This window comes from Aedes aegypti, chromosome 2 (genome assembly GCF_002204515.2).
Source record: "Aedes aegypti strain LVP_AGWG chromosome 2, AaegL5.0 Primary Assembly, whole genome shotgun sequence".
NCBI lineage: Eukaryota > Metazoa > Arthropoda > Insecta > Diptera > Culicidae > Aedes > Aedes aegypti.
In genome coordinates, this window is record NC_035108.1 from 244864835 (window position 1) to 244886636 (window position 21802).

Here is a 21802-nt window from a genome sequence, read left to right on the forward strand (position 1 = left end):
ACGTCATATCGACTGATCCCTACCAGAAAGCGAGCCTGTTTTCGGCAGCCATTAGCGCTCGTAAAAACCTGGATACTTCAGTGCATGAAAGTATGCCATTTCATGACAGATGGCAAAAAAACAATATACAGTCAACTCTCTCTAACTCGATATTAAAGGGACCATCGAGTTACAGAACACAAAACCAGTGCAACTGCGATCCAAGAAACCATCGGGTTAGCCATGAAATCCAACTTTTACTATGGCTCTATAACTCGATATCGAGATACGGAATATCGAGTAAGGGAGAGTTAACTGTATCTTATTGTTTAATTCAAATCTACCCGCATAAATCAAAACCGTAGTAGAACTACACAAAATACAGTTTATGTTCCTCTTTGAACCGTAATGGTAATAGTTTGATGAACCATAAACGGACATTACTGGGATACAGTTCTAACCATAGCGGACGCAGTTTTCAGAGACTCGACCATACCAAAAACGGGTTGTTAAGAATGTTTACCGTACCAGAATCGCATTTTCCCCATACAAATATCTTTCATCCACCGCAATGAGAATGTACTGACTATAGTTCATATGCGAGGCAAACGAAAGTAGGGTTTATGGTTCCCTTATGTTTGTACCAAAACGAGTAGAACAGGTTGTTGGGGGATCATTACAAATTATAAATAAATCATGAGATAAAAAAATCAAACCAGGAATAAAACATATATGAATAATATATATATAATAATAATATAATAATAAATATAATAATATAATAAGGAATAAAACATATATTATATATAATTCAACAGCATAGTTTTAGCATTTATTCGCTTCATTGGTAAATATACAAATTGCACACACCGACGTTATTCAATTTTGAACATAAATCTCGCTGTAGAAGCTCTTGATGAAACTAATTTGGATGGTCGGGAATCTCCTGTGGAAAAAATCACAGTATGTTTTTCGCAGGGGGGGTATACGCAACGAGATGCGCCTACCGTTTATGTTTTGTGGGTGAATTCGTTTGGCTCACAACGCTGATAGGCATCCCGCTGTTTGAGTGTTGAAATGCATCAGCATTTGCTGCCTGGCATGGCCCGCGTTCGACCTGCGCTGTTTGGGTCGGCCCGCGTGAAAGATGATGCTGTTTGGGACGGCCCGCCCGAGAGATGATTGTTAGGCGAGCTTTGTTTGTAGTTGACAGCCGTACACCCACCCTGGTTTTTCGTTGCGATTCTACACGGAGACGGAATTCAACTCAATTTTGGGTTGTTTCAACGCAATTCCGTAGTTGAGCCCAATAACTCAATTTTGGCTAAATTTCCAAGGTCCCCACTAGGTAGTTTGGCTTTAATTCCATTAGAAAAATATACTCAATTTTGGGTTGATTTAACGCAAAATTGAGTTCTTTCAACTCAAACATAAGAAGAGTTTCATTTACCCAAATTTGGCTTATTGGGCCAAAGTACCCCGATTGGGTAGATGCAGCTCTCTCTATTTTTGACAACATTCGTGTGGGAGAAAGAGAAAACCGAGAGATTTTGGGTTGAAACTATAATCGATATACTTAATTTTGGGTAAAGTAAACTCAAAAATTAGGTAAAAATATTTCTCCGTGTAAGCTGCAAGTGCAAAACATCGTCTTTTTATTCTAGTCTCTTTAGTAAACTACTTTTTCTTTCATGTGTGAACAGAATCCACTTTGTTTGGCGCGATTGTTTTGAATTCAAACCACAACACGATTTTCCTCGCAATCCGTCAACTTTGTTAGTCGCTCTCAGCCGTTTATTAAAAAAGGTTTTCCTTTACATTGTTCTGTGAAATTAAAAGTAATAGTGCATAAACATGGTAAGTTGGATTAAATACCTTTCATTTAATAGTTCAAACAAATGCCTGCTTTCAGCGCAAAAGCACCGCACCAAGTCAAAGCTTGGCCCTCACTCCAGTGAACTCCGCCTTCAAGAGTCCCATTTCGCTGTCCAACAAACGCACCCGAGAATGTCGCGACCGTTCGAAGGACAAAATCAAGGACACGGGACCACCCGCGCCCAAGATTTCCGCCTCCGAGTACGAGCTGATGATCCAGAAAATCCTGTCCCGGCCCTTCAAGGTTCCGATTGCCAACTATGTTCCGGAACATACGACCCGTTGCTTGGGAATGAAACGTCCCGCTGCTAGAAGGGCACTTCATGACCCTTTCGCTTGTAATGCCTTGGTGCTGTACACGCCGGAAGAGCTGACGGAACACGATAAGCTGAAGTCCGATCCAGGGAAGATTCAGGTTCACGTCATGGTCGATCCCCTGCTGGGGAATATTCTGCGGCCACATCAACGGGAAGGCGTCCGGTTTATGTACGAGTGTGTTACGGGGAAGCGCGGAGACTTCCAGGGCTGCATCATGGCCGATGAAATGGGGTGAGTATAGGAAGGGGAATGGTTTGGGATCACAGGGCTGGTAGCGAGACATTTTTTTTTAAGTAAGTCACTATTAAGACCTAATCTTAGTCTTATTAACATCAGTACACGGTTTGCCAAAGGTGCAAATATTTGGCTAAGCATAAACCAACAGACAATCAATCTTCAGCATAAAAGAACAGCAACGATCAATCTTTGCAGACTCACGCAAAATTATACAGCCCAAGTGGCGCTAGTTCAAGAACCTTACTTTCGTAAGGGGAACTTCCATCAAGGTAACCTTGAGGACTCTGTTTTTGCTACTTTCATGTGTGCTCGCTAATAACGCAATCGTTGCTATACTCATTTCTGAGTTAACTACCAAAGATGTATGTGCTGTCACAATCGAAGTTTCAGTTGGTGACTTCAACAGGAAATACGTCTATTGTTCGGCATGATGAACCGGTCGGTTCACGATCTTTTCGTAATGTAAATTTCCTTGACATCCCTGGGCATAGAGTATAATCGTACCTGCCACCTCTCATGTATACCTAAATGAGCAAGTGTGCTATGCGATATTACATATGGACCAATGCACGAGTTCACTATTTGACGTTTGAACGGTGCCGTGTTATTTACGTGACCATGGAAACGAGTGAACTTGGCACCGCTTAAACGTCAAATTAGTGAACTCGTGCATTGGTCCATGGACCAATGCACGTGTTCACTAATTTGACGTTTGAGCGGTGCCGAATTCACGCGTTGCCGTGGTCACATAAATAACACGGCACCGCTAAAACGTCAGATAGTGAACTCGTGCATCGGTCCATAGCAGCTCACAGATTATGTGAGACACGTACAAAATATATCGAAGTGAGCGAGTCTCATGAGACATGTCGTGAGGCTCGTCACATGCGCTTATTAGGAGTACTTTTATACAGTTATGTTTGCCTAGTATAATAACTCCACAGAAGCATACCGTTTTGACTCATATTCCGAACACTTAAGGCCAACAGTGACTTCAAATGCATTTGATTGGCCTTGATTCTGTAGCGAGTCTGATGTCGAGGAGGTCATCCGAAGTGTTCAACTCCGTGGTTGCGATACGAATGAATTTTACTCAAGTCTTAGAAATCTATTTTTTTGTGTGGTATTCAGTTGGAGCTGCCTGACAACTTAACTTGTCAAGGCTGAACCCTCGGTCAGGCTTTTGCCAAGTTTCCCATCTACCAGGACCAATACTCAGACGGACTAGAATATGGTGCCCACATGAATACTGTTTTTTTTATTAGTATTGTGACGTCATAGTTTTTGAAAAATACCCATATTCCTTTGCTTCTGAGATAAGGAAGCATTGTGAAAATCAGCAGCTCCATCAGAACTTGTTTCAAATACAGTCAACTCTCTCTAACTCATAACTCTAATAAACAGCCTAATTTTGTTAAGACTTCACGACAATTGACATTTAAGCCTCTAATCTTACGTTAAAGACAGGAGTAATCAGAATAGCACTTAAATGACAAATTTTTCAAAACCATTTTGACTAAACAGTATTAGTAATGACACTACTACACTACTACAGTTAACTCTCCTCTACTCGATATTCCGTATCTCGATATCGAGTTAGAGAACCATAGTAAAATTTGGTTTTCATGGCTAACTCGATGGTCCCTTAGATCGCAGTTGCACTGGTTTCGTGTTCTGTGACTCGATACCTCCCTAACTCGATGGTCCCTTCAATATCGAGTTAGAGAGAGTTGACTGTAGATTGTTTATACCATTGTTACAAAAGAGGTATTCCTTGTTATGGTAATGTAAAAACCATTTTAAATAAAATTGTCGCCTTATTTCTACTCATTGAATCTACTAGTCATTTTCCTCAGAGTTATATTCCCTACGTCGTATATGATAACGATGTAACTAGCTAGCTAATAGTAAGAGTAGCTACGGATCATTCTGGTTAGCAAAAGGCAAACTGATCGTCACCAATAGTATTAATGTTCACTTCACACTAGATTAATTATTTGAAATGGGAATCAATTTTATCAATGACGCAGAATGTCCGTTGGATCACATCCGAGACATTAGTGCGTCTTCTTCTTCTTTCTGGCGTTACGTCCCAACTGGGACAAAGCCTGCTGCTCAGTTTAGTGTTCTTATGAGCAGTTCCACAGTTATTAACTGAGAGCTTTCTTTGCCGATTTACCATTTTTGCATGTGTATATCGTGTGGCAGTTACGAAGATACTCTATGCCCTGGGAATCGAGAAAATTTCCTTTACGAAAAAATCCTCGACCAGCGGGATTCGAACCCACGACCCTCAGCATGGTTATGCTGAATAGCTGCACGTTTACCGCTACGGCTATCTGGGCCCCTAGTGCGTCTATGCCATACGAATTATGACGCGGCTTTAAGCAAAAAAATGCCAAAATGTGATACCACCACTACAGGTTACGCCCTGGATTATGCCCTCCCATCGCGGCAAGGTCGCATAACCAAGGGGAGGGATTCAAGTCTAAGAAATCTATTGAGCCTTAAGGTGATTATAAAACCGAAGCCAAACCTTGAATTTTCAAGTGCACAATACTGGAGAATCTAACAACAGTTCGCGTTGAAATTTAATCAAATTGCTTGCTTGCTAGTGGTAACCGTTGGGATAAATTTTCAACGTGGAGCGCTGTTTGGTTCTCATGACTTGTGCTCTTGAAAATATGAGGTGTGGCTTCGTTCTATAATCACCTTAATCCTAACCTACATAATAAATTGGTTTCACGGAGAGAAATCGAGAGAATGAGAGAATCGGTAAATAGGAGGCGCATGGTAACATCGATATGCGTTAAAATTATATTGCAGTTGACAACCCGTCGATAAGTGAAATTCGAGAATCATTTAGCCTGGGAATATTGAGTTTGGGAAAAGAGCATCGTTGGCGGATGCAACATGGGCTATTGCACTTGGGTTCTCTTGACCACGTTGCAAGACCTTGACGATGGGAATTATTGTTGCTGTGCCACATCTGTTGGCAATATGCAACTCAACTAATTTATGCACTACAATTCAAATTCCGAACAGCACGAATATATCGTTTTCAAATGAATAATTTCGCAAATAAATTTATCTGAGCCTGTTCTACTAGTCTCAAATTAGAGAATCATGACTACTCCCGCGGTATAAATTATATTGGAGACGTCAAAATTGAATTGCAATTGATTTCCATTTGCTTGTTATTTGGTGATATATTTCAGCGAAACATTTCAAACGAATCACCATACAAAAACCGAGTGTTCGGAATATGGGTCTGTTCGGAATTTGAGACAAAACGGTACGACTTCGGTCTATGCCTATGCCTATGTGCTGGCCAAGTTTTTCAATTCAAATGCTAGAACCTCAACCGCGTTGAACCACGTCAGTCCTTTCAGGCTGCATACGGGCAGTTTAATTCATAGTTTAATACCTTTTCCTTGCTTCTGCAACCTTCGCCTGCGAGGCTCAAATGCACTGTTACATTGAGATTTTCTCATGAGACGGCGCATGAGCCAGTGCAGATGTGATCGTTTGAGTTGGACCTTGACGACATTGCTACATGAGATCTAACATAATGTGTCTCACCATAACACGTGCTCAAGTGCGCGATTATTTTTGTGCGCTCATGGCAAGCTGATCTCAAGCTCATGATATGAAGCGCGTATATATGATGTCTGCCTGCCACACGATATACGAATGCGAAAATGGCAACTTTGACAAAGAAAGCTCTCAGTCACGGTAGACACAACAAGGTAGGCTATTCCCACGTGTAAACAGCGATTTTCAATATAAACATGTGTCGTCATTCCTTTCGCCAAGCATGGAGCTAGTACACTGAACCAATAAATATCATAAAAAGTATTAGAAACGTCACATACATCTACAATAATGGAAATCCTATCAATGTTATATGTATCCATTGCAATTTATGTAGAAAGTACATAAACCTCATTACAATACCCTATCATGTTTATTGGTTTGTACTGTGAATTGTATATGAACAAAAGCCATATATGCTATCCGATAACTATCATGTGATTCGCAGATGTGAAAATTAGTAGTGTTCTAAAGATGGCGTATTTAGTTTGTTCAATTTTATGCAGGTTCATTATTCTTTAAGAAATAATTACAACGCGTTCAGTGGATTTCTAGAACGCCATTGATTAACAACAAAGAAAAGTAAGTTCAATGTTTATATACAAAATAATCAAAAATAAATTTGTTATTTTAATTTAAAATTTACAGAAGGAAGAAGGATCAAAGGATTAGGAAAACCTGCACTTTAGCAAGTCGTAGACGATGGATCATGGATGAAAAAAAAACATTGAATCGCAGTTTTCAATATGCACGATATACAGAAATTTTTTTGTGTAATAATGTTCATATGAGAATCACGAATAAAACCAATAATTTCCATCTGAATTTTGCATATAATTTATTGTAACAATCCTTTAAATCATATTAACTTGTCAGATCAAATGTATGTGTTTTATCTGATGAACGTAATCAAAATTAAATCGCAAATGTTCATGTTGTAATCTGATGAACCTTATGTGAAAAACTACATGGAAAAAAACCATATGTGTTTTCAGATGAATCCGTCATGATTACTTGGTTCAGTGTAGGATAGTAAAAGAGAGCACCCGGATAAAAAATACAATACAAAAACAATATAACGTATTGTAACAGTACCATTCAATATATTGGAAATACAATACAGTATATGAAAAATGACAATACAATTACAGTACAATATATTGTTTTGAACAGTTCACTGTATGGTATATGAGATTTTTGCAATATAATGTATGGGTGGTTAAGTATCGTAACAATACAAATATAAATATTTTCTCATACAAACATTTTGAAAACACAATACGATATAATGTTCATGTATTGTCTTGATTAGCAATTCGTGTATTGTTGTACAATACAAAAACAATTCAACGAACTGTATCATGGTTGCATTCGTCGTTACAGCTAATGTCAAGTAACTTCTAAAAAACTACTTAATTTTACTTTTTGAATATTTTTCACCCAACATTTCTTGCTTTCTGAACTTGTTTTGTTTATTTCTTTCAGCAAAGCTACATAGAAAAAAGCAACAGTTGTTTTATGCGAAAATATGAATTTGACCAAAATTGTAAGGTATAGAACCAATTAAAAACAATACAATGTTCTGTTACAATATATTATATTGTTTTTGAATTGTATATCCAAACAAGAATAATATTGCTTCGACATTAAATTACATTACGCTGTATTGTATCCAACACGTTATATTGTACATTAATGGTTTATTCCATTCATTGAATGATACGTTTTTATCCGGGCAGGCTTTGCTTTCTCTTGTACTCGTTCGAGATTGCGATAGGAATGACGTCACTACCAAATGTCATTTTTCGGAATATAATACCTTGTTTCTTTCTATCGTGACTCTCCAGGCTATCGATATGGATGGAGACACCATCTTCTATGGTGACAGAGGGCTCGTTTGGCTTGTCAGATGAATCGGGTCCGGGACATCCTGTCTACTGCGAAACGCTGCAGTTGATATAGGGCATGTCCATTGCCTGTGGCTCTCAGTTTATAACTGTGGAAGTGTTCATAAGAACACTAAGCTGAGTAGCCGGCTCTGTCTCAGTGGGGACTTAATGCCAGGGGGGGTGGCATGAGCCAATATTTACCAACCCAACATCAATTCAACATGGCGTCCAGTGTTCTTGTTTTGTTCATTTTGGGAGGGACGAAACATATGTTTTTATGGATAAGATACATCAATGATACCTCGCTGATACCTAAAACATTTAACAAAATGATGAACTAATCAAAAGCGTCATCGAATACGACGATTCAATGCTGTATATTTAATTGCCAGAATCTAGCACTAGCAGCGTATGAGCCGTATACTCGAAAATCAGGAGCAAGGTTAGGGCAAACCGACCAGAAAATGGGTACTAAAACGCGAAGTACCAAAAAGATGTGAGGAAGAACAGAAATGTATGCAGGATGACAGCCGTGTCAGTCCCCTGGTTAATGCCAATAAGAAGAAGGTGAAAAAGAAGAAAAAGAGTGTTTGGAATCCTTGAAAGTGTACATTGAAGATGGTGAGCTACTACCAAAGTACATCGGTTTGTTCCTTGTGCATCTTCGATTAATCTGGTCATTCACGGAATAGAAACTACGGATTGCAGGTCATCAATGTTCATGCTCACTAATTTTGTGAATCCGGTCACTTAAATAACGATTTTTGGCATTGCTTCTCGCTAACAACCTTGGGATCGTGAGAAGATATGAATAACTTCTTTTTTTTTAAATTACAGGCTCGGAAAGACCTTACAGTGTATAACGCTTCTGTGGACTTTGCTGCGGCAAAGTCCGGATTGTAAGCCTACCATCAACAAGGCGGTCATCGTTTGTCCGAGTTCGTTGGTCAAAAACTGGTACAAGGAGTTCGGGAAGTGGCTCGGATGTCGGGTGAATTGTTTAGCCATCGACGGAGGCTCGAAGGAACACACCACGAAGGAGTTGGAGCAATTCATGGCCAACCAAAGTATGCGCCATGGGACACCGGTTCTGATCATAAGCTACGAAACGTTCCGGTTATATTCGCACATTTTGAACAACTCGGAAGTGGGCGCCGTGCTGTGCGACGAAGGCCATCGGTTGAAGAACTGCGAGAATCTCACCTATCAGGCTTTGATGGGACTGAAGACGAAGCGGAGGGTGCTGCTGTCGGGGACACCGATTCAGAACGATCTGACTGAGTATTACAGCTTGTTGCACTTCGTCAACCCGGGAATGCTCGGAAGCACTAACGTAAGTATTTGGGGGTTCTGAAAAATTCTTTAACGTTCCCCAGAATACCATTTCCCAGTAATGAACCCTTTAGACTGCACTGTTGCTCAGCTACAGTGTTGTACACTACCTATATTTGCAAATTTTTAAATTTTTCATATAAAATAGTCGATTTTAGAAGATATCTACAATAAATTGGAATTCAACTTATATTTTTGAGCTATGTCTCCAATCACGTCTTCTAAACCACCGGTTTTAATTACCTGACTGTTTTTGACAAATTTTGATAATTGACAAAGACCGATTCAAATGTGATATAAAAATATCATTCATTATCATATAACATTGTAGTACTGAAAGCTCTAAACATATTCTCAGAAACAACTATGGCTCTAAAACCAATAAATCGAAACTAAAACCTCATGTCCGCCTAAGCTTCCTGGACTAGTGTCCCTATTAATGACCATTATGCCAAAAAGGTCTTGAACATCTTATGTCACACGGCTTTATGACAAACAACAAACCGTTTGTACATTTCGTACTGATTAGTTTTCTGGACAATGAAATTCTGGGGAGTGGTCCAGGAATTCTGAGGAATGATTTCCTAATGGGGAGTGCTGTAGAATCTTCTGAAGTCTAGTCTTAATCATATTCGTATTTCAGGAATTCCGTCGCCAATTCGAAAACCCAATCCTTCGAGGGCAGGATGCAAACGCCACGGAATCCGAGCGCCAAAAGGCAACCGAACGACTTCAAGAGCTGACTGCCCAAGTGAATCGTTGTATGATTCGTAGGACGAGTGCCCTGCTCACCAAGTATCTACCGATCAAGTTCGAGATGGTCGTTTGTGTGAAAATGACTGAGATTCAAACCGAGCTGTACAAAAGCTTCCTCCAATCGGATTCCATCCGCCGGAGTATGCTGGAGAAAGCTCAGGTGAAGGCCAGTTTGACGGCGCTCTCGAACATAACTTCGTTGAAGAAGTTGTGCAACCATCCGGATTTGGTGTACGAGAAGATTCAGGAAAGAGCTGATGGGTTCGAAAATGCCCATAAGATTCTTCCTAGCAATTACAGCTCGAAGGAACTGCGGCCGGAGTTTGGTGGGAAACTGATGGTTTTGGATTGTATGTTAGCTAGTATCAAAATGAATACCGACGACAAGATTGTCCTGGTTTCAAACTACACTCAGACGTTGGATCTGTTTGAGAAACTCTGTCGGAAGCGTGGCTATTGCTACGTTCGATTGGACGGATCAATGACCATCAAGAAACGGGGAAAAGTCGTGGACGAGTTCAACAAACCGGACTCGAAGGAATTCATATTCATGCTCAGTTCTAAGGCAGGTGGCTGTGGACTGAATTTGATTGGTGCGAATCGGTTAGTGATGTTCGATCCCGATTGGAATCCAGCCAATGACGAACAAGCGATGGCTCGAGTTTGGCGCGATGGACAAAAGAAACCGTGCTTCATCTATCGACTGTTGGCGGTAAGTTTTTGTTAACATTTCATTATCCCTAGCAAGTTACAAATTTTGATTGATGGGGCTGGTAACGATTAAGGTGAAGATGAATCGAAGCCAAAGTTCAAATTTTCAAGAGCACGGATCTGGAGAACCAAACATCCGTTTGAGCAGAAAACCTAATCGATTGATCACCTCCAGCTAGTGACCAATCGATTAAGTTTTCAGCTTAAACGGATGTTTGGTTCTCCAGATCCGGGCTCTTGAAAATTACAACTTTGGCTTCGATTCATCTTCACCTTAAGTGTTGAAGAAATAGACACCACATGTCTCAATGAAGAGACCAAACTGGAATCAGGGAATACTCCAAGAATAATTTTATAAAGATTCTACGGATAATCAATTCAGGTATTTGTCAAAAATTCTTTCAAATGTTGCTCCCAAAATTGGTTCAGGAATTTATCCAGTGAATCTTTCTCTGATTTCCCTAGGAATTCCTTCAATATTTTCGTTAAGGATTGGTACAACTAGTAACTTTCCTAAACTTGTATTCAGAAATTACTCCAGAAATTCATCCTATTTTACTGAACTTAGTCCTCAGTTCTTCTGGAATGCATCCAATAATTCTTCCATAGAAACTCACGGGATTCCCTCCTGGAATTTTAAGTAATTTTCCATAAAGTTCCTTAAGGTTTTCTCCGAAATTTAGGATATCTTCAAGATGTTACCAGCAAGTTCTCGAAAGATTTTATTACATAGATTTATACTGGGTTTCCTTCATAAATTCTATCAAAGATATATGCAAAAATATCCTTCTGAACATTGTTATTTTTCAGATTTTTTAGAAAACTTCATAAGGTCTTTCTAAAACAAAATTCTAAAGTAATCTGATTCTTACGATGATACTTCCTGAGAAATACCTAATGACCAACCCGTATAGACCTGAGTGGAAGATAAACAACTAAAACTCTCACCGCTCAGCGAATACATATTGGATTTAAATCATTTTTTGTCAGCAAACTCGTATACATATCTAGGTAGTTATGAAAAGTGGCCAGAGGATGTTCCTGTGGCCGGAGGAGTGTTCCTGTGGCTTGAGTTATACCGGTGGGTAACTGGGTCAGGTCGGGTTAAAAGGGTGCTGTGCATTTGTGCCCGTGGAGGTGGGCAAATTTCAAGTCACAAATAATTTCCGGAATCGGCTATAATGTAGCCACTATATCAAGAAATTTCAAGAAAATCGCATCAGTGTAAACCTTTTGAGAAACGATTAATTTGGATAAATAACCATGTTTCCTGCATTTGATTGATCCTACAAATGCCCATTTTCGGGTTCCGGGACACCTCTTATTTACGATAAAGTGGCCAATTTGTATTTAAACATCTGTGCCAAGCTTATGGGAAGGCGTTACAGTGAACTGTTATCTATGTTTGATCTCTACTTTTTGAGAACTGAAACGGTTAAGTATCCAACAAATCTATTGCCGGTTCTTCCGGACATTAGGTCCGATTGGCCACATCCGGTACATTCTAAATGTTCACGTGCAGACCATCCCTATACGCTGTGTAGACTTCGTGCACATCCCTCGCCAAACGTCATCATCGTAGCCGCACGCTGCCAACATTACTCCATTTCCTTTTCCGCTAAGAAAAGACAGAAAAAGTACAGTCGTCTGACCAACCGGTCGTAAAAAGTGTGCTCACTAAAAGTAAAATTAAAATTAAGTTGATACAGTCCATTTTGAGTTCAAAAGTAGTCCGCCGTGTTTTATTACGTCCCGTTAGCTCCCTCCCTCCCTGGACCTTCGTCGCCGGATATTTCGCGAAACCGCTATGGAAGCGATTCGGAAACGCCGCAATGTGCTTTTCGAGAACGTGAGTGCGGTGGAAAAACGGAAGCCTCCTGTCGGCGAAGTGCAGGTGCGCATGCACAAACTTTTCGAGCTTTGTGAACAGTTTGATGAGGTGCAAAGCGAAATCAAAGATCAAGCTGAAGCAATTTGTGAAATTAGCTCGATTTTCAACCACCGGTTGGAATTCGATGAGTTATACTACCAAGTGAAAGGGCGCTACATGAAGCTGCTCGAGGAACATAACCCCCACGGAAGCAGTGAAGAAATAATCGTCGAACCAGCGGATGATCTACGAGAGACAATCAGGTTGCTTCTGGATTCGCAGCGAATCCTAATGACGTCCCAGGCTGCAGCTTCGAATAACGTGTCGCAGTTGGCTGGCCAAATCAGTTCCGTAAGTCTTTCCCATCCGGTTGCTGACGCTCAAGCGTCCGGAGGCCAAATTCCGCTCGAAGTACACTTGCCAACGATTGCCAACCCGGTCTTCAAAGGCGACCGGAAACACTGGACCTCCTTCAAGGATTTTTTCGAGAGCTACACCCATTCGAAAAACCTCAAAAACTCCGTGAATCTGCATTACCTGCTTTCCCACCTGGATGGAGAAGCGAAAAAGTTGGTTAGTTCCTTTACTATCACCGACGCTAACTATGTGGAAGTATGGGAGAGGCTCAACGAGTTATATGACAAGAAGAAGTACACCGTCGCGGCACTTGTCAAGGAATTTGTGGACCAGCCGCCGGTTAATGCGCCAACGCTCATTGAACTTCGAAAGCTCGTATCAACGACGGATGAAGTGGTGCGGCAGCTCAAGGCTCTAGGAGAGCAATTCGAATCCCGCACTCTTAAAAATAATGAGAATTACGGGTGACGTAAACCTCTTTACACTTAAATGTTTTGTGTCTTAAACTTAAAAACGATTGAAATGTATGTGTCTTCTGACGTATTATAATATTCCAATGTTCAATAACCTAGTTTTACATATTTATTTAATAATAAAGACCCCTTTTCAAAACCAGGTGTTTTTGCTATGAAAATTTAAAGCACAACTGATATTTATGTTCATTTAATCGTAATTTTACATGAAAGTCAGCTTTTCAGACGATAGCACCCATCAAGTCAGTTTCCAAACATGGCCGGTACACGACGTCGGGAGTGAGTTCGTTTGAAATTGTTTTGGAAAGTTTCCATTTCACATAATTTTCGATTGCCATTTCACAATCGGTGATGGTATAATGTTATTAACAGCAGTGCGTGATCATTTTACGAGTGCAGTAGTGATGAAGATGACCGCAAAAATCCGGATATGGAACCAAATCCAATGTTTTGATCTTCTGGCTTTTGTTTATGCTGCCATACAGTTCTTGCTAAGAATGCCGGTGGAGAATTGTTCAAAACCTATTCTAAGTGAATGGTTCAAACGAATCAAAACTAATAATCAAAGTGTACCTGCTGTTTTCATCCTCTTAGTGAAATGAATAATTGGTATAACGGCATCCAGAAGGACTAATTATTCCCGACTTGGGCCAAGTTTATGTGAATAGCAATTAGAAAGTGAGGTGCTCCTAAGCTATTAATCTATGGTCGAAGATGTCAGTCCGTTTCGAAAATGAATCTTGCTGAATAGCGAATGTACAGTGTGATAAGTAAGTGAGAATTTCTGTAGATTATGTTTCAGTTCCTTTTCGCCTAGAGAAAAACAAATCCCACGGCATGACGCGAAAACTGTAAAGGTTTACTTTTACGTCATGATGTAAAAGTAAATCATTATAGATTTCACGTCATGCCATTTTTTTTTGTTCTGTTGGTATCATGTAATTTTAAGAATGGACGTAAATTTAAATCATATGATTCGCTTCTTTTATGTGCATCTATGAAGACTTAAATTTACATGATATTTTCGAAGTGTGCGTGACCCGTGGCTGATTCATTTGCTGTTGGAGAAACTCGACCGAGAAACCCGTTCGTTGTGGGCACAAAAGCTAGTCGACGAGGAGAATCCTAGCTTCCAAGATTTCATCGCGTTCCTTGAGCGACGATGTGATGCCTTGGAAACCTGCGCGTCCTTTTCCAAGAAGGGGACCAACACCGCAACGAAGAAGAAGCAGAAGCGAAGAGTGAACTAAAGCACGAAACCCGGTAAGCAAATTCAAAGCTTCCTTGCAAGCCCTCAGCAGCCTTGCCTGCAGTGCTCTGAGGCTCACACCATATAGCAGTGTGCCAGCTTCGAATGGATGGCAGCGAATGACCGTCGAGATTTTGTGCAACGAGCTAAGCTCTGCTTCAATTGCCTTAAAGTGGCCCATAGTGTGAAGAACTGCACGTCTGCAGTGGTGTGCAAACAATGCAAGAAAAAACATCACTCACTGCTTTGCACAAGTGGTGACAGCTCTGCCTCCGATTCCGGCCAGCCCCGCGAAGGACCAGCAGCAGCAAATCAGCAACATTCAGGAGAAGCGGAATATGCGGATTCTGTGGCATCATATGTTGCTGATCTCAAAACCAGCTGTCCAGTGAACTTCCTCAGTTTGCTGCCTACGGCACGAGCTGCTCAACACGACTGTTTCAAGAAGGAACTCGATTGACCAGACAAGAACGATCCACTTCCAGGCAATTGCAGGCTGAAAAGTCTGTTTCCTTTCATCAATGCTGATGGCACTCTGCGAATTGGTGGTCGCCTTCACAATTCCAGCCAACCGTACGACGTTCGCCATCCGGTTATTATCCCGAAGGAGCACCAGTACACTAAGTTGCTTCTGAAAGAAACTCATCTTCGAGTAAGCACACTTTTTACGACCGGTTACTTTTAGTGAGCACACTTTTTACGACCGATTGGTCAGACGACTGTACTTTTTCTGTCTTTTCATAGCGGAAAAAGAAAATGGAGTAATGTTGGCAGCGCGCGGCTCAATGTGATGGATTTTACTAAGGTGGCGCAGATCATTGAAGCGTGCCACTAGTTCTCTCTTTCGTTCTTCCGCTGTTCTTATGCAGCGCAAATAGTGACGTATCCCACCGTAATAACTCCGGCTACGGGAATATTCCCGAGTTCTTCTGGCCACTTCTAGAAACTAAATATGTGTGCTAGTACACTGACCAAAAATCATTTAACCCTTTCTTTCCCACAGCTTTGTTCGACAATTTAACTATCAAAATGGCGTTTCTAAAAAAAGTGCTTGAACAAAAGTTGTTCCAAATAAGCTATATTATTCAAAACCACAATAAAAAATGATTGTTTTTTCAATAGTTAGTTGATTGTTTTTCAATAGTTTGACCAGGTCCGTCCGACTCGGGCTCAGATTGGATACCACTTCTAGTACTGCATTTGGTCCCTCGGTAGTGCAAAAGGTACCCAAGTTTGACAGATCGCAGTACACTTTTCACGGCATTCTAGATTACCTTATGAGCCATAAAATTTTGGGCAACTGCAAAAGACATGGGGGTCTTTAATGTGTCTTTGGTTTGACCCTTAGGTCACTTACAAATGAGCGTATAAATTTATTCCAATTATTATTGAGCTACTCGTACCAATTCGGTTTAGCCCGCGTTGGTTGAAAATCGGTGGATCACCTGTGCTACCATGGGAAAGAGAGGGTTAAATCAGTTCAGAATCCGCTGAACAGTAAGGGTTTTAGTATTTTTGCTTCCACTATACGGGTTAACTGTGTTACGAAACTCCTGTACGGATCTTTGAAGAAACTTCAGAGAGCTTGGGATATTATCTCGAGAAATCTTTGGATGAGTCTGCTGCAGTTGGAAACGCTTGATAATACTGGAAAATCTCTGTAAGAAATTTCTAGATCAGCTTCGTGAGAAAACCCCGAATGAATTTATTGAGATATGCTTGATAATTCGTAAACGAATCCCTGGAACATCTCATGAATTAGTAACTAAATAAATCAATAGAAAAAGTCCCTGAGAATTTTTCGCCTAACTGACTATTTTATTGACACAAAGGAGCAGAATCGACAATAGGGTCCTATAGCCCTGTCCCAATTTTAGTGCCAAACGCTTAAGTTTAGGCCAAAAACACATGTTTACTCAAATTTCTAATGTTTTCCGTTGGTTTAAGCCCAAAAAACATTTTTTTTAGATTTTGTCACACCCCTTGGCTTAAACTCAAATTTTGGGTGTATTTTGTTTTCCGTGTCCCTTACAAAATGTCAGATAGGAACCACCCCAGTGCAATGTCATATATAACAGGTCCGGCTCTTAGTATGTGTTTGCTTGTATTAGTCACGAAAAAAATGTAAACAAAACGATCAGCTGATGGTGACGACAAGGCTGCGAAAAAATTTGTTCGCAGCTTTCTCAACGTGACGTCATCTTCGGCTACTTCGTGAACTTTCGGCTCGCCGAAGTTGGCATTGCACTACTACCACTTCAAAACTGATGTTATCACAAATACTAATTTGATATTCGCCCGCACCTCTAAATACCCCACATCGACCCCAGTGGTCGAACTAAAACCCCTGTGGTGTTTTTGTCGACTAAGCGAACGTCAAACATGATCAAAAGTGTCAAGGTTTTTTTAATTTTAAATTTTAAATTAAAGTTTAAACATGATAAAGCCATTATTTGAGCGGGAAAAATTGCTAAAGTAGTTACAGTAACATGCTTCTTCGTGTAATTAAATAAAAACAAGATTTCATTAAAAATTTTAGGACCCAATTGAGTTTTTCAATACAAGAAAGATGCTCAGAAAATTTGAATAGCTGGGTTATTCCATACAGAAAAAAACATTGATGTGAGTTTTGAAATGGATCGAAGAAGACCCAAAAATCTTTTTTAAGGTTAACTTTTGTAAGGTTGCGATGTCTACATGTACAGGACGAACACGTGTCAAATGTACAAATTGAAAATAAAACTGCAAAAAGAAACCACGTGCTCCGGTGGGGATCGAACCCACGACTCCCTATTCGCTAGAAGGTCGCTTCGACATACAAGCTGCGCAGCCCCTTGCGAGACCCCGACGCTCGGAGGCGAACTGAGTTCGATTACCCCAAAGCACAACAGTAAAATTTCTTAGGAGTAGCCTAGAACAATCAAGGCTAATTTATTCATATCAATCAAAATTTTTCAACTCTTTGCTCCACTTTTAGACGGGAACCATTGAAGAGAAAATTTTCCAACGCCAAACCCACAAAAAGGCGCTCTCGAATACCGTTGTAGACAACGATGAGGACGGAGAGCGACACTTCACGCAAGATGACCTAAAGGATTTGTTCCGATTGGACGAATCCACTATTTCGGATACTCATTCCAAGTAAGCGATTCTTTAAAATATCTGAAGATTTGTCTACTAATCCCCATTTGACCCTTTCAGATTCAAATGCAAACGATGCGTTAACAATATCCAGATGAAGCTCCCGCCGGAGGATAGTGACTGTACTTCGGATCTGTCCCATTGGTATCACTGTTCGAACAACAAGGGCATCCCGGACGATATCCTGTCCAAGTCGTGGGACATGACCAAGTGTGTTTCGTTTGTGTTCCATCATCGGTCGAACAGTGCAGTGGTGGAGCAGCAAATCGCCGAACAGAAACGGGCTGAAGCGCTGAAAGGCAAGGATGGAAAAAAGGGCGATGAGGAACATGTGGACGAAGTTAGCGACGAGGATGATGATGAGGAAAAGGAGAACGAAGACTCTGGTCTGGATGATGATGATGACAAAGATGAGGACTTTGTGCCAAGAAGGTGATTCCACAGAGATGTATATATCAATAATTGTGTAATCTAGTTGTTGCATTCTGAATTGAATTTACAAGAAATTCCTGGAACTCAGTAGCATTATTATGTTGATTAAAATATTTTATCGCTTCTCAAATAAGAAGCGCAAGGATCGCAAAATGAATTTCTACTCTACTGGTGAGTCGCAATTCGATACGTTAAATCTTGATGATCCTCTTCACTAGACTCGGAGCATATCGCTCCCAGCTTCACCCTATTATCAGGTATCAGAAGTATTGGAAATTGTCTTTCAATAAGTGGAAACAAGTACACGAGAATACTGTAGAAACACAAATTAACTTTATTAATCGGAAATAAAACGAGAATAAATTCAGAAACGATGCTCTTACTTCAATGGCGCTTTCACTTATGAATGAGAGTGGGGATGAATGGCGCGCTGGATGCGCTTAACAAGCTTTTCGCCATCACAGTAGGTGATGCTTTCGCGTGTTGCCTGATGTGCGTCACAGTTGACAGCACAGCCTTGTCGGTAAGAGCATCTTGATCGTTGCTCCTTCCAATACTCCTCCTCAACGATCTCCGCCGGCCAAACCGAGCAAACCAGCGAACTTTCGAAGCTTCACCTGCCCAAGTGCCTTGGTGAGTATATCCGCAACCATCTCCTCTGTGGAACAGTAAAGCAGCTCCAAAACTCTTGCTTCACACAGCTCCTTCACGAAGCACTGACGAGTCTCGATGTGCCTCGATCGCTTCGTTGTCCGTTCCGAACTGACGAACTTGATGCAGCTCTGGTTATCTTCCCAGAGTGTCACCGGCTTGAACGTTGGCTCACCGAAATCCTCAAACAAATGCAGAAGCCAAACAGCCTCTTGGCTCGCCTCGCTCAACGCCACGTATTCCGATTCCATCGACGAGAGTGTGACGAAATCTTGCAGACGGCTTGTCCACGAAATCGCTCCTCCGGCATACATGAACACGATACCACTTGTAGACTTGCGAGACTTCAAATCGCCCGCCCAGTCCGCGTCCGAGTATCCAACAAGCTTACCTTCTGAGTCTCCGTATCTTAACTGCCAATCTTTCGTCCCTTTCAGGTAGCGCACCACACGTTTGGCTGCCACCCAATCGGCTTCAGTCGGTGCACATACGCATCGTCCCAAAATCGACACACTAGCAGCAATATCGGGTCTCGCACAGACGGCGATATACAGCAACGCTCCCACTAGACTCCTGTACTGGCCATTCGATTTCAGTGGTGGACTATCCTCCCTGGTCTTGACGAATCCATCTTCCATCGGGGTTTTCGCGCACTTGGCATCGATCAAACCAAATCTCCCAGCAACGCGGTCTATGTAGTTCTCCAGCGAAATACCGTACTTACCACCTTCTTTCCGGATTTCCATTCCCAGGAAATAGTTGGCATCTCCCAGGTTGGCCATCTCGAACTCCTTGCTCAGGGCAGCATAGATCTTTTCGATCTCCTCCTCGCTTTCGCAGCCCAGCAAAATATCGTCGACGTAGACAAGCAAATACAATCGCTTTCCGTTGACCACTTTCGTGTAAAAACACGGATCAGCTCGGCTCTGTTTGAACTTCAAACTTTGGAGGAAGGCGTGAAGACGATGATTCCAACAACGAGCAGATTGTTTCAACCCGTAAATGCTTTTCACCAGCTTACACACCTGCTGCTCCTTGCCTTCAATCACGAAGCCACTTGGTTGCCGCATATAGAGCTCCTCTTCCAGCTTTCCGTACAAATATGCGGTCTTCACATCGAAATGCTTCAGCACCAGGTTCCGTTTCGAAGCAATGGCCAGAAGTGTACGCAAAGTTGTTTGCTTTACAACCGGCGCGAACACTTCATCATAGTCTTGCCCATACTTCTGATTGAATCCTTGGGCGACCAGACGTGCCTTGTACTTCACAGCTTCCCCAGCAGCGTTTCGCTTGATTTTGTACACCCACTTGCAGCCTACTGGTTTTCGCCCAGCAGGCGGGTCTACCAGCTCCCACGTTCCGTTCTCCTCGTGAGATCGCAGCTCTTCAACCATTGCTTTTCTCCACTCAGCACTCTTTTCACAGCTCAAAGCCTCCTGTAGCGTTCTCGGCTCAATCTCCTCCTCTGGGGGAAGAGTGCCTGCCACGAAAATTTCCTCAATGAGCCGCCGTGGAGGTACACCTTTTGTTGACCTTCGAGACCTTCTTGCGATTTCTTCCATCGGAAAACCATGGAACGAACTTGCACTTGATGACACTGAATAGTCCGACATGTCCAACTCTTCCAGGTCTTCATCTTCTTCTTCATCGCTACCTTCTTCTGCTTCAGGTACTGGATCGATTTCTTCAATCTTCTTCCCCAACGATATAACGACTTCTTCTTTCTTCTTTTCAGGAATCACTGATGCTTCGTTTTCTTCCCCAGGAAACTCCTCCTGACGCCCGCTGGGCACCTCTTCTTTACGCACTTCAACGAACTTCGCATCGCGGCTTATCAAAATCGTATCGTTCTCAGGGTTCAGGAAACGATATGCTTTCCTTCCTTCCGCGTACCCGACGAAGACCAACTTCACTGCCTTCGAATCTAATTTTCTCCGTTTCTCCTTCGGCACATGAACGTACGCCTCCGAACCAAAAATACGAATATGGACATACGACGGTTTCTTACCGTGCCACAGCTCATACGGTGTCTTTTCCTTACCCGACGACGGAAGACGATTTTGCAAATAGTTCGCCGTGTTCAACGCTTCACCCCAATACTTTTTGCTCAAACCGGACTCAAGAAGCAAACACCGAACCATTTCAACTTCGTACCGATTCTTCCTCTCCGCTTTACCGTTTTGTTGCGGAGAATACGGTGCCGTTTGTTGCAAGACGATACCACTTTCAGCCAAGAAACGCTTGAACGCCGTGCTCGAATATTCACCTCCTCCATCCGTACGAATGATTCGAGGATACCGGCCGAACTGGTTCTTCACCAAACTACAATACTCGCGCACTTTTTGTTCAACTTCCGACTTCGCCTTCAGCAGGTATACCACCGTGTAACCACTGAAATCGTCCACTAGAGTCACATAGAACCGATTGCCGCTGGGTGTGGCAACTTCCATCGGTCCACCAACGTCCGAATGCACTAAATCGCCAACCGCTGACGAATTACTTTCGGATCGCTTCGGAAACGAAATGCGACTCATCTTCCCTTTCAAACAAACTCCACACACGCAATTTACATTACATTTCTGTAATTTCAGACCGAAACCCAAATCGTGTCGCACTATTTTCACTATTGCTTCCGGATCGCGATGACCCAGCCGACGATGCCACAGATGCTCACACGATTCTGGATGGTTCTCAGTCGTTGCCAGTGCTTGCTCAGGGAACTGCTTCAAACGATATAACCCCCCGCTTCGCTCGCCTACCAGCATCACTTCCTTGTCACGTAGGACTCGACAGCCGGATTTCTCGAATACAACGCTGTATCCAAGATCACAAATCTTACCTACGGACAGCAGATTACCAGCGAGGGACGGCACGTGGTACACATCGTTGAGCGTAACGTTCATCTGGATTCCACTTCCCGTTAACGATGCCACTTTTC

At 41.8% G+C, this 21802-nt stretch overlaps 1 protein-coding gene across 1 annotated transcript; it reads left to right on the forward strand.

Annotated features, from left to right (window-relative positions):
• The first annotated feature begins 1691 nt into the window (after positions 1-1691).
• Positions 1692-18584, forward strand: LOC5575440 (DNA repair and recombination protein RAD54-like). Its single transcript, XM_001661911.2, has 6 exons — positions 1692-1836; positions 1892-2403; positions 8730-9225; positions 9868-10692; positions 17618-17781; positions 17842-18584. The coding sequence occupies exons 1-6, from the start codon at positions 1834-1836 to the stop codon at positions 18215-18217; spliced, it is 2376 nt and encodes a 791-aa protein (XP_001661961.1). The 5' UTR covers positions 1692-1833; the 3' UTR covers positions 18218-18584.
• Positions 18585-21802: the final 3218 nt, after the last annotated feature.